The 13080-nt window shown below is 38.7% G+C and overlaps 1 protein-coding gene across 1 annotated transcript in view; it reads right to left on the reverse strand.

The window, feature by feature from the left end:
* Positions 1-13080, reverse strand: part of Cblb (Cbl proto-oncogene B, E3 ubiquitin protein ligase) — a gene marked incomplete at its 5' end in the record, with an annotated part of 211246 nt that overhangs the window by 30112 nt on the left and 168054 nt on the right. Inside the window, 1 exon segment of the mRNA XM_013515156.1 lies at positions 7686-7780. Coding sequence (XP_013370610.1) covers positions 7686-7780 — 95 coding nt within the window.

The raw sequence follows: 13080 nt of genomic DNA on the forward strand, positions 1-13080 counted from the left end.
AAGAAAATCCAGTCTAGTTTAAGCATCACACATATTCGAACAGGAAAGTCTGATGTGGCACATTCAAACCAAAAGACTACTTTTCATTTATCATTTTTCAATTACAAGATAACATCAGAGGGGCTGTTCTAGTAAATACAAATGGAAAGACTATGCAGTCTTTAGTTAAGAATTTCTTGTTGGGATAAAAGAATTCTTATAATTTTAAATGATACGATGAGAAAAAAACATTAGTAACCTGTGAAACAAAATGAAAAGGTTTTGGAGTTGTAAGAAAAAATATATAAAAGTAGTCAAATGGAAGCTATTAAAATAACATTTTGTTTCAATTTAACTTAAACGGGGCAAAGGAAGATTATAAAAATGCATGGCAGTAGTTTTACGTTAATAAAAGATTTTATGGAAAGGTCAAATGTTTTGTTTCTTCTAAATATCACCTCTAGCTGAAAGAACTTCACTTTATTCCACTGAGATTTAACTGTCCTGTGCAATGATAATTCAAGCCGTTACATTATCCCTTTCAACACAAAGTATTAAAAATGAACGGAATAATTAGAAGCAGACAGTAAAGGACCTTGCTAAGTCAGTCTTTGGTGTACATTACTTTACAGTTTAAATTCTTAGGCTGGTCAGAGAACTAAAAGGAGTGAACCAATCATCTAACATCAGAAGACGTTTTCAAGTATTTTACTTACTCATTTGAGTAAATAAAAGTAAAAAACTCAAGCAAGCAGAAAGCTGGTATTTTTCACAGCTGTTGCTACTGGAATTTCACTCTTGCTGATGCCAATGAAAAATGCTAACCCAGAAATGCGCAAACCCAACCAATTAGTTTGCAAGACCCTGGAAATACAAATGTTTTCGTTAATCTCCTGAGAAATCTGTTGCATTTAAAAAAACTGCAATTCTGCAGCACCTTCTGTAGAGGGAGCAAGAGGCCTTTGGTATACAAAATCATCAATCCTAAATTAACTTTTTCATTTTGATTGAGTATTCCATAGTCAAAATGCCTTGAAGTAGTAGTGATTCGGGTTTCAGATTTTTTTCCCAAACTTTGGAATATCTGTAAAAAATTACCATTTAGGCATCCCTAACATGATGCTCGAGAAGTTTCCGATTTTACAGAATTCTGGATTTCAGATTTTTGGACTAGTGATGCCGAAGCTGCAGTTAAAATGAAAACAATTTCATGGGCTTTTCTTTATGTTAATTACAAGAAGAGATTTTGAAAAGCCTAAAGGTTTTTGAGTTTCAACCATATATCTAAGAATGAGTTTAGAAAGTTTAGAGATTAAAGAAAAACCTCTAGAGATTTTTCAAACGTTTTACCCTCTGAAGAATTCTTTAACACTGATCTTTGAATTCCTGTCAGAGCTACTATAGAATTCTAGTGACCATTAATGGCAAAACAATATCAACAGTGCTAAAGTGCTGCAGGGTCTGATGTCAAAGCCCACACCACAAGCTAAGACCAAGGTTTATACCCACTATGTTCATCCTTGGGTGATTTCCTTTCCACCTGGAGGTGGGTAAGTGCGTCAGCTACACCATGGTGATGTACGGACAATACACCAGGGATTTAAAGCACTTCCCATACACTCCTATAAATACAGGCGTCGACTCAGCAACTCAAGGGCCAGCATGAGTTCCATTCTCACATGAAACGAGAACTACATATATCCTCTCTATGCCCTAACATACTTTTACTTATAACGTATCCTTAAAAAAATGCAATTCAAGGATATATTACACAAAGGAAAAAAAAGCTTTTGATCAAATACTCAAAACCCACATCAGCATCAGGGATGTCCTAATATCTGTCTATTATAAGTTACCTCCAAAGACTTTAGTAGTTTCCAAGGAAATACTTTATTAGTTGTGAATGAACAGGTTTTAAAATCGTATTTGTGCCTAACTCTAATTTCATCTTATTCATAGAGAAATTTGATGGGGTGGATTTCACTCATTCTTTTGTTCTGCTGCTAATCCAAGAGATTACTTCTGAATAAAATACAAAAGCTTATCTCATATTTTATGGAATAAGGGGATTACTGCTTAAACTTAGTAGATACAGACTGTTAGTATAAATGGACTGTGGTGAATTACAGCTAGAAGTGGAAAACAGTCAAATGGTTTTTGCACCTAAATATGAAAAATATGTTTTGATATTTCATTTTTAACTATTATAATGTTCTGGTTTATTTCCCGTTTTAAAATATTCAATTATTGTATAATATTCTTTGATTAAAAATAGCTACTTTGTGAAAACATTTCTGCACATTTTATTCAATACTGTATACATCTCTATTAAACGATTCTATCCAGTTTTGAAAAGAAAGAGAAGCAGTTTATATGACAAAAAGAAAAACAACAAAGGTACAAGATGAAGTTGTATATAAAATACCAGAGATAAATCTAAACTCATGGAAATAATTACACTACTTGTAATAATGTGGGATATTTTTTCCCTCTACAAAATCATTCAAAAAGTAGGTTTGATTTTACCTGCAACTAAATAAATGGTAAAATAATTAGATTTAGTTTCTTTTCATACACGCTACTTTTGGTAGTATTGAAGAATTCTAACTTCGGAGACATGGAACAACTTCACTCACTGATTTAACCCGTGGAGACGTTTTAGGATGCCAGGGGAATGAAGTAGGACCGATCCTCTTTGGTCAGTTCCAAATTAAGTGCCAAGTAAAACACCCCACCATTCATGCCTGTTATTCATCAGCTTCACGTTATCATCACACACTCCCAGTGCAGCTACCATTCCAGAGCTCATACGCTGGTAATGCACTGGGACACGCGCTCCAAACACTGTGAAACCACCCTGTCCCTGACCTGCACATCTTCTTAAATTCACTTCGCATTAGCTATTTTGAGTCTTCTGTGAGACATATTCATTTTCTATGTATACATACTAGAAGTAAAACCAAAAACAAAGAGTAAATTTTTATTCTGGCACAGGGGTGATATTTTCTAGTGCTACACCTAGTCAGGAACTTTCAGATTTCAAAACTGAGGCTCAAAAATGGATTCCGCCAGAGCATTCAACATTCTTGGGGGCGGGGGGAACCTTCTGTATATTATATTAACATCAGCACTTGTATCACAAGCGCCACTCTTACCGAACTCTTTTCTTTCACAACCTTGAGCACTATCTGACACCTTAGTTACCCCATCAACTTTCCTGGGGGGGCGGGGCAGGAACTTCCACCTTCACTGTGAACACATGAAATTCCCATGATACAGCCCTCTAATTTTAAATAATTTTCTTTGAACCTGAATTAATCTTCTGTTATGTGCATTAAGAAAATGTGTATTTGGTGATGTTGTATTGTCTATAAATTCAATTACGTTTGTCTGCTACTTATTTTGAACTGGAAAATGTTGAAGGACAGATCCTCAACCAAGGCTCGCAGGATATGGACAAGTGCTTGTATGTAGCTGATTACTGACAAGCTCGTAGAGAAAAATGGAGTGCTTATTAGCAAAATAAATGATCAAGCTGGTAAGAGGTCAATTATGTGTATGCCAGAGAGCATTGTAAATATGATGTATCATTTTATTTCTTTTACATATACTCTAAGTCTCCCCTCATTAGTTATATTTAAAGTTAATATAAATTTTTGATTTAAAAAACAATCGTCACAGCTTAACCTACATATTATTCCGTATTTTTGTGCTGCACTATTCTAATCCTAACAAGGAACTTGCGTAGAGAAGAGGTAAAACAAAAAATGGCATAGTGTTAGAAGTGACTGTTACACTGGGCACATATAATCACTTCTTCCCTACATGAGAGAGAGTTTTATCGTTTAAAAACTATTTTCCAAAGTTCTTTGCAGTATCGAGAACAATCACAGTGCTACGCCCTTAAGCTTTAAGAATGTGTTTAAACTTACAAAACCTCACTGATCTGCTTTGAGTGCAAATGCGAACGTGAAATCGCTTGGTACTTGGGTGTGTCCTGCGTGCATGATCTTCACACAGATAACCTCACAGCTCGCTCCCTGCGTCTTTCATGGTTCTGCTTGAATGTTACCCTTTCAGACAGGTCTTTCCTAAGTACCTCATCTAAATCAAAGGCCTCTCTGCCATTTACACCCCTCCTATTTAGTTTCTGTCCTAGCACTCAGCAGTACCTGACAATATACAATACAGTTAGATCCATTCTGCTCCCCTTCAGAGCACAAATTCTAAAGAGGACAGGGTTTCCCTTGTTGTCCATTCTCGACAACAGGGCTACTGAATGAAAGCAGGACAGGGGAACAAAATTTGGATGCTGTGCTTACTGAAACTAAAGTATCAGTATAATCTTTTTGGAAGAATTTATGACAATAATCAACATCACTGCCTCAAACGACAAAAAAACATTTTTTTTACAAAAATACGAAGTAATATTGATTTATAAATATTTGAAAGCCAACTAGTATCGCCAAATGTATAGAAGGTTCAAATCTAAATGATTAACATAATAAAACTATTCTAATGAAATAGTTTTCATAATTCAAGAACATTATTTTACCTGGAAGCAATTACTCCATTATTAGCTGAAATGATGTCTCTGTTTATTTGCCAATCTATTATATGATATAAAATAAATATTTTAACTACTTAAGAGTTCCGTTTGAAAACATAAATGATTTCAACATAGCTTAGTGAATATGTAATTTTGAATATACATAAAATAATTGACAAAGGATTATCATAAATTGTGGGCATTAGACTAATGTGAAATATTTAATAATTACATACGTTTAACACAGTACAGATAAAAAGCTAAACACTAGCTTTGACATCCTTGAACTTGGTACTCAGATTTTCAACATTTTGAGAACTGCAAAAGTTTATGTGAGGTGGAAATTTATAATTTTGCATCATCTGAATTTTGAAATACACACCGAGTCTAACATGATAATGGGCCTTAAGCATCAACACCCCTATTTCAATGAGTGACCTCTTTCTCAGAACTTTGCTCTACGACCCTTCAGAGCTGAGGTTCTGCATCCACTGTATTCTGATCATACTCTTAAAAGTTACCAAAGTACCAATAATATACAGCATGATACTATAATTATTATAATATCCAGCATTTACATAGTATAATAGGACATGAGTCCAACTTATACTGGTTTCAGCAATGGGATGTGACTATCCGAGAGAAGTTACCCTCTTCAAAGGAAGACATACATTTAACACTGCATTAAAGTCTAGACCCCAATCTGATTTTCTTCTTCTGTTCACTTCAGAATGGCATGCTGTTTCTACAGTGAATACAGTGTAGGCACAACTGAGAACAATGTTTATGGTAATAGTGAAAAAGAACGGCATGACTGTCTACACTATAATCTAAATGTTTAAAAATTTAGATGAAAAATAGTGAAATGTTTGCACACTGATATTAAGATATACATACGTGTTTTTTGGGTAAAGGTTATTACTTTTTCTTTAATTTATGTACATATTTTCTACAATAAGGAACTACCGCCCAGAGAGTCAAAAATAAAGATCAACAACTCCTTTACGCCTAATATGCAGCCTGAGGGCTGGAAAATTAATTTGCTGTTAAGCAGGTATTGTTAAAATATTTCACTATTTAAGTAAAACACCTGTACTGTCTTTGAGGAAAAAAATCTGGGGTAAATGAGAAGTATAAACACACTGCTGATCTTAAATGCTCTTACAAAGTGCAAAATGAGAAAGACATCAATAAAATACACTTCCCTATGATCTTCCTATTCTTGTTTTGTTTACAGGAGAAGCAGGTACTTGATTCTAAGCACTAATGAAGCAAAGTGCAACCTCTACGTCTCATTGCACTTGCCAACATAGACTTAATAAACAGAATTCAAACCTTTATTCTCTAATGAGCAAAATTTCATTTACTTCCGTTTGTGAAGTTCTCTGAATAGAGGTAGCTGAGCTTAGATATTTTATTACATATACGTAGAGTACAAGTATGTTCTCACTCCTGTAGGGTCTGCTACACAGGATACCTGTAACTGCTTCCAGCTCTTGTTTCTGCTACATGTCTGACAGTTCCAAGAGAAGTTCTCCCTAAGGAAGGTCCCATCAGCAGCGTCGTCCACTGGCTCTGAATGACGTCAGGCTTCAGACTGGCTTTTCCTCACGCACTGACTTCGCCAGTGAGTCCACCCTCTGTGCCTCCTTCCCTTCCCACCTGCTCTGACATACCCTCAGCTTACAAATCTCTAACCGCCTCTCCTCCCAACTCAAAATGAACAGTTAGCACTGCACAATTTCATGCTCAGTATTCTCTAGCGATTTCCTCTATGTTAATTTTATTCTCTCAACTGAAAACTCCTCAAGGGCTGAGACTTAGTCTATCCCTCTTGTGTTATGCACAGTGGGAGTTCAGTAACCTACAGAGGCTAAAAAAGCTTCAGGATTAGCGGATAAGATCAATCCATCAATCACGAATTCTGCAGCAAAGAACTGGAGATCATTGACAAGTGGCTGCTCCTGATTTTGTAAGTTTTTTTTTCCTTTGCAGTGCTGGGATTGAACCCTAGGTCTTAGGAAGGCTCGTCAAGGGCTCTACTGCTGAGCTACGTTCTTAAGACCCTGTAACTGTTTTAAAATCAGAAAACAATACATAGCAGAAAACAAACTAAGAACAGTAACGCATATCAGTCCTAATTACTAAACAGAAGAAATCGCAGACGTTTTCATAAAAAGTAGAGCCCGAGACACAGACATTTAGCACGAAGTTCTGGAGAAAGCAGAGCGAGGGAGTAACCCGGAAAACTTACAAAGCCAGAAAACACACAGACACGATGAATGGGCAAATAGGAGGAATCACGGAAACGTATTTTACATGGACAAAACCCTAGAGATTCTTTTTGTTAGCAGGTAAATACAAAGTGAATTAAGCAGAAAAGAGAAAGCAATGCTGGCTTTGGAGTGGGAAAGAGACCTGTGCAGAGCAGAATGTCAATTAGCTCCACGCAGCAAACAAAATCCTGTAAAGCAGGCAGCCTGGCTGGCTTAATGAGCGGGAAGGGGCCACGTGGGACACTGGCTCGAGCCTGGTTTAACTCGGGCAGGTGTCCCCTGCCTGTCCACTGCGCCACGACGTCCCCATTTTTTCAAGTGAGACACTCAGGCGGGCTCATTTTCTAGCTTTAAGTTCACGGATACTAATTCTGACAAGGAGAAGCTGATCGGGCTTTCTCAGGATTCAGATACGATGCAAAGCCGGGCAACGGGGAGATCAGCCGCAGACGGAAAACTGCTAAAGAGCAGTCACCGGTACTCACGGGCTGCACGGATCTGGGACGCAGGGAACTTGGGGGACGCCAAGCAAGGACGCCTCCGTGATGTCACCAGAGGCACGGGGAGAGAGCGTGGCACCGACCGAGGAGCGGCCAGCTGGGAGGACAGCTCCCCGCCCGCACTCAGGGGCTGCTCAGCCTTTTACCCTATGCCCCACGTGTCATCGCAGAGGGCGAGATAGACCCCACAGAGGCTGCGGTCACCAGCAAAGAACTGGGAGCATCTGGCTTCCGGTGCCGGGGCTTCTGAGTCTCACTGAACTGCCTGCTTTCTCACGGACCGCTCCCTGTGGACCCTGCAGTTTCCGCGCTGCCAGCCCCCAAAGCGCTCTCAGCACAGGTTACGCGCGGACAGACGGTCTCCACATTCACGGAACTCACTTTATGCTGGGGAGCAGGGCAGTGGCGGGAGGGGGAGGAGAGAGCCGCGGAGGGACGTCGTACTCTTCGCTTCCCAGGTGGCCGTTGGAGAAGACCTGCAAGGACAGCGGCGGTTACTTTCCGAGGCGGACACTTCCGGAGGCTCCGAGGGTGTAGGAGCTCTACGAATCTAGGAGCGATCCTGTAATTTCACTTTATTTAAAATAGTTAAATGTAGTACAATTTATTTAAGAGTCAGAAGCACCACAGTGATGGCTGACTTAACACTACCTGAAACACTAGCTAGCAGGTTACAGGAAGAAAAGATACAATAATCCTTAAACATAACTGAGCTAACACTACGGTTTACATAAATACAAAAATCAAATAAGCAGCAAAATTTCTCAAATGTGATCAGCTTTTATGAAAAAGGGATTAGGTGAAGCAAAAAACAGCACTGGTATGATTCTTATTTCATTTCTTTCTAAATAAAAGTATTATACATGCTATCTCTTTAGGGTCAACGGGACACTATCTTCCAGCAATAATAGTGTAGGAGTATTATGAGAAATGTTTTTGTGCTTTCAAGGTTGAAGCTTCAGGTCTCCTGATAACTAGATATTTGTCTGGCTCTCAAAGAATAGATAAAATTAAATTTCAGTTGGTTAGCACCACAAACCACAACTCTTAACCTGCTCATGTAGGTATCAAAAGAAAGCCAGTACTTAGTCACTGAGAATTAGCAAATTCTGATTTCCAGGGTCCTCAGTCACACTACGGGAATGAACCACTGTGCTTTGCTTTTCCAACCTGAACTCAGCACAAATTAAACGGGGGAAATGAGAGAATCCCTTTGCAAGGGCAGTCAAAGGACAGACTGATACCTGTGACGATCTTAAGCAGCTCTGAGACTTTTATCATAGACCTCATTTGACTACGTTTATTAGTTAATATTTAAAAGCAGACTGCTATTGGGGCAAAATTGACGAAATGTAACTAACAGTCCTAGATAATTCAATCAAGGATCAACCAATTACTTTTCCTCCTTTGCATTCCTAAAATGGTACTGAAGCGGTAAAACCCGGAAGTGACACAGTCACACCCTCACCTATCAACTGAAAATAAAGATGGAAACAAATTTATGGAACACATCTAAAAATTGTCAATGTTAGATGTCCACCCTAATAAGATGATTTCTAAGCTGCAAAATCTAATTTTATACTATTAAAGTTTTATTTTAAATACTAAGTCCTACGCTTCAGTTCAAGTTCTCTTTTTCAAATCTCTCATTATACTCAATGCACTGTAGTTACATGAGGACAAAACATTACCTTTAAATGAAATAATTCTTATTATGTATTTCACTATGGGCTAAATGACAATGTAGCAAAGTTTTCTGAACTTTGCTAGAGATGAGACATTTTCTGATATGAATCATTGCAAAATTCAGTGAAATCCTTCAGCATAAAAACGCCTTTGACTGACAACACCGTATCAAACTACAAACTTTCACGATCACAACGGGCACTTGAAGTCACTCTGAACCGGAGCTCTTTGCACGCTGCTGGGGCACATGCAACGTTAGCAGACCTGCAGTCAAATCCCCTCAATGTTTCTACCACAAGTAAATTTAAACTTCATTCTCAAAAGTGAAATGTGGATTTATATGCAATAATTTGTTCTTTTAGGAAAAAGTACCTAACACAGGTAGATACTTAATAACATTTCAGTAACAATCAAATAAAAGGCTGGAGATATTTTATTGTAGGTTCTACTTTAACAATAAGCCAGTCGTAATTTTATAACCAAGACATGAAGAACATATCTGAAAAGGTGTATCAATACACATGAACATCCACTGATACTGAAAAGGACTTCCTCTCACGCATTAGGTAACTGGAGATCAGACACAGTGATAAAACACCCAGCCAAACCTTTTTACGCATTACCACTAAACTACATAAGGAGAAGCCACAGGCAATGGAGTGTTTCATTGATGAAACCACAAAGCACAGTTAGCGAGGTAACTCATTCTCCGGGAGGGCAGTAAACGAAAGAAATTAAGAAACTGGTTCCTAATTTTATGAAACCATCAATATGCTTTAAAGTACAAATAACACATTCTCTAATTGCTTTCTTAATACTGTTACCGATACACAGTACCTAAAAGATTTCTGCTGGCTCTGAACTGTCACAGGGTCCTTCTGAACCGCTCACTTGGTGACTGCCATCTACAGCCTTTTCCCTTATTTTCCATCCATGCCATCCTGCTCCATCATGAAGCATTCACAGATTGAATCTCTTTTAGAACAAAGGCGCTTTCAAATTTATGTTCTAGCTCATTCCTTCATGCGATTTATATATGTTAAGGGTTAATGAATATTGACTACTGCTTGGCTTAGATTTCTTTCTAAAGAAGGCATTATGACTGTTATGGTTTGTGTCTGGGTGTCCCCCCAAAGCCTCATGCAGTCATGGGGCAAGCTTTTAGAGTTTGATTGATTATGGGTGTGAGAGCTGCACCCGCCCTGGGGTGGATAGTTTGCATATGTAAGGGAGAGGAAGAGGCTGCTTGCCGCCATTCCTGGCTTTTGTGCTGGTTGCTTTGCTGTGCTCTGCTGACATAAGCTGTAGCCCTCTGCCATGTGCCACTCTGCCTTGTGATCTGCCAAGTATGGACTGAAACCTCCACAAACTGTAAGCGAAACAAATCTTTCCTTCCTTAATTTTGGGCATCAGGTATTTTTGTCCCAGTAATGAGAAAAAAGTAACTAAGACAATGCCAAAGGGACCAAGCATGTTCACTGGAAGAAAGACAGCCTCTTGAATAAATGCTGCTGGAAAAACTGGCTTTCCACATGCTGAAGGCTGAAACTAGACCCATGTCTCTCACCAGGCATTAAACTAACGTCAAAATGGATCAAAGATCTAAATACTAAAACAGAAACACTCTACTGGAAGAGAAAGTTGGTAGAAATCCTGAAGACACAGGTGTAGGCAGAGAGTTCATGAACAAAACACACACTGCATGGGAAATACTTCAAAGAATCAACAACTGGGATCTCATGTTATTGACAAGTTTTTGCACATCAAAAGAAATCACCAAGAGAGTGAAAAGAAAACCCATGAAATGGAAAAAATTTTAGCAAATGTCCCTCAGACAAAGGACTTCTATTTAGAACACAGAAAGAATTAAAAAAAATAAAATCGTACCCCCAAAAGTCAGAGACCCAACCCAGAAATGGGGATCTGAGATGAATACTTCTCAGATGAAGAAATACAAATGGCAAATAAATACATGAAAAAATGTTTAACATCATTGGTCATTCGAGAAATGCAAATTAAAACAACAGTGAAATTCCATCTCACTCCAGAAAGAATGGCTATCATCAAGAAATCAACCAATAATAAGTGCTGGAGAGGCTGTGGGGAGAAAGGAACCCTACTCCACTGTTGGTGGGAGTGTGGATGGGTGAAACCACAGTGGAAACTAGTATGGGGATTCCTTAAAAAACTAGGATTAGAGGGCCCATTCCACCCAGCTATTCACCTTCTAGATATTTTCCCAGAAGAATTAAAGACGTCACACCACAGTCATAAATGCACACCCATGTTTATAGCACCACAATTTGTAATAGTTAAACCTTGGGAACAAACCAAATGCACATGAACTGAATAATGGATAAAGAAGATGTGGATTTTTTACACAATGGAGTACTACTCAGCTATAAAGGAAGATAAACTCGAGGCTTTTATAGGTAAATGGATGCAACTAGAGATCACACTCACAAGTGAAATAAATCAGACCCACATGTGTAAACATTGTATTGTCTCCCTGGTGTAAGAAACTGGAAGAGTAAATAAAATCCAAAAGGTACAACAGACATTGTGAAAGGGACAGAAACTGCTCAAAAGGAAAGAACAACTGGGATGAGGGAAGAAAAAAATATATACACAAGGTAGTAAAAATAATTATACTACTAATCTCTATTAGTTCATTGAAAAGAATGATTTGTACTTAAATTATTTGATAAGTTCTGCATACATATGTTTTGTAATCTGAGCAACTACTTTGAAGATAACAATATGCAATATAACAACCACTGTTATTTTCCTATTTTCTTGTTTTGAAATTCTGCATCATTTTTACTGTTTTTTTCTATTTAAAATAAAAAACTATATCAATACAAAAAAATAAAGGCATTAATCAGTGAAATGACTTTGCTTTGGTAGAACTGGAATAAACGCAGCAGTTTATTGGTGTACTGTCAGCAACTGTATGTAATTTGTGTAACGGCTGATCTTTCTACCGGTGGTGCCAACGTACTTCCCACCCCACCCCCCTTGTCTGAGGGAAGAGGAAACGTCTTGGGGCACATGTAAAACACAGAACACAGTTCATGTACCTAAGTGACAAAATTTATATTTTTTAACATTAAAGGTGGTGGGGTGCGTCACAGCTTGGACAGGGTTTCAACTACTCTCAATTATGTACTGAGGCTTAAATATATGTCTAATACCACACATGAAATTCATTAACAGGTCCTTCCTACTTAACAGACTGAGTCTATGTGACTGTTCAAATAGCATCTAAGTGTGTAGGTACTAAGTGAGGACCACTCTGTCCATCTGAAGTGACCCTTCCTGTTTCTCCATGGGGCTGCAGGACAAAACTGAACCTGTCGTTTTCAAGGGAATGTTCCCCTTTCACCCACTTCACCAGCGCAGACACCATCTGAGCTGCCACTTTGAGGGTGTGAGCTACAGAACAACTTTATAAGCTAAAAGTATTTTATGTATAAACTTGAAAAACATCTCTGCAGATGGCAGAAAACAGTAGTTTTCAAATATATGGACTGACAGTATCAACTCGAACAGTTCCCACTGCAAATTCACAGATGCAACTAGGAAACATGCGGTTGCCCTCTGCCTTCTGAGCTTTGTGTCTCCAAACCACCACGCTTCACTGGCAACGCTAATGCCTCAACCCTTTAATGTTATAGCACTGATTCTACTATTCCTCTGAAGGAGGAGAGACAAGACTTTAAAAGTTCTTCCCTACAAAATCAAGATAACTTCAAAATTCAAGGCAATCCATATCTGGCTTCCACCTACTGCCACACTCTGGCTCACGGGCCCCTCCCATCTGCCTAATGACCTGTCTTCTACCCAAAACTGACTTCCAATTAAGATGAACAGCGGGGGAGTAGGGGGTACCAAGATGGCGCAGTGGTGAGCAGCAGAGAAACAGCCTGGAAGTAGCCACCCAGACGCTGGAATACGGTAACGCAAGGAAGACAAGAGGGAGGGAAGTGGCCCCCTGGGCCCAGGAAGGCTCTGAAGCATGAACTGAAGCCCACAGAGAGAGTGAGGAGAAACACTTCATTGAAGAAGCAGCAGGCAGCTGGCAGAGCCT

Source organism: Chinchilla lanigera, unplaced genomic scaffold (genome assembly GCF_000276665.1).
Source record: "Chinchilla lanigera isolate Chin_1 unplaced genomic scaffold, ChiLan1.0 scaffold00026, whole genome shotgun sequence".
In the NCBI taxonomy this organism is placed as follows: Eukaryota; Metazoa; Chordata; class Mammalia; order Rodentia; family Chinchillidae; genus Chinchilla; species Chinchilla lanigera.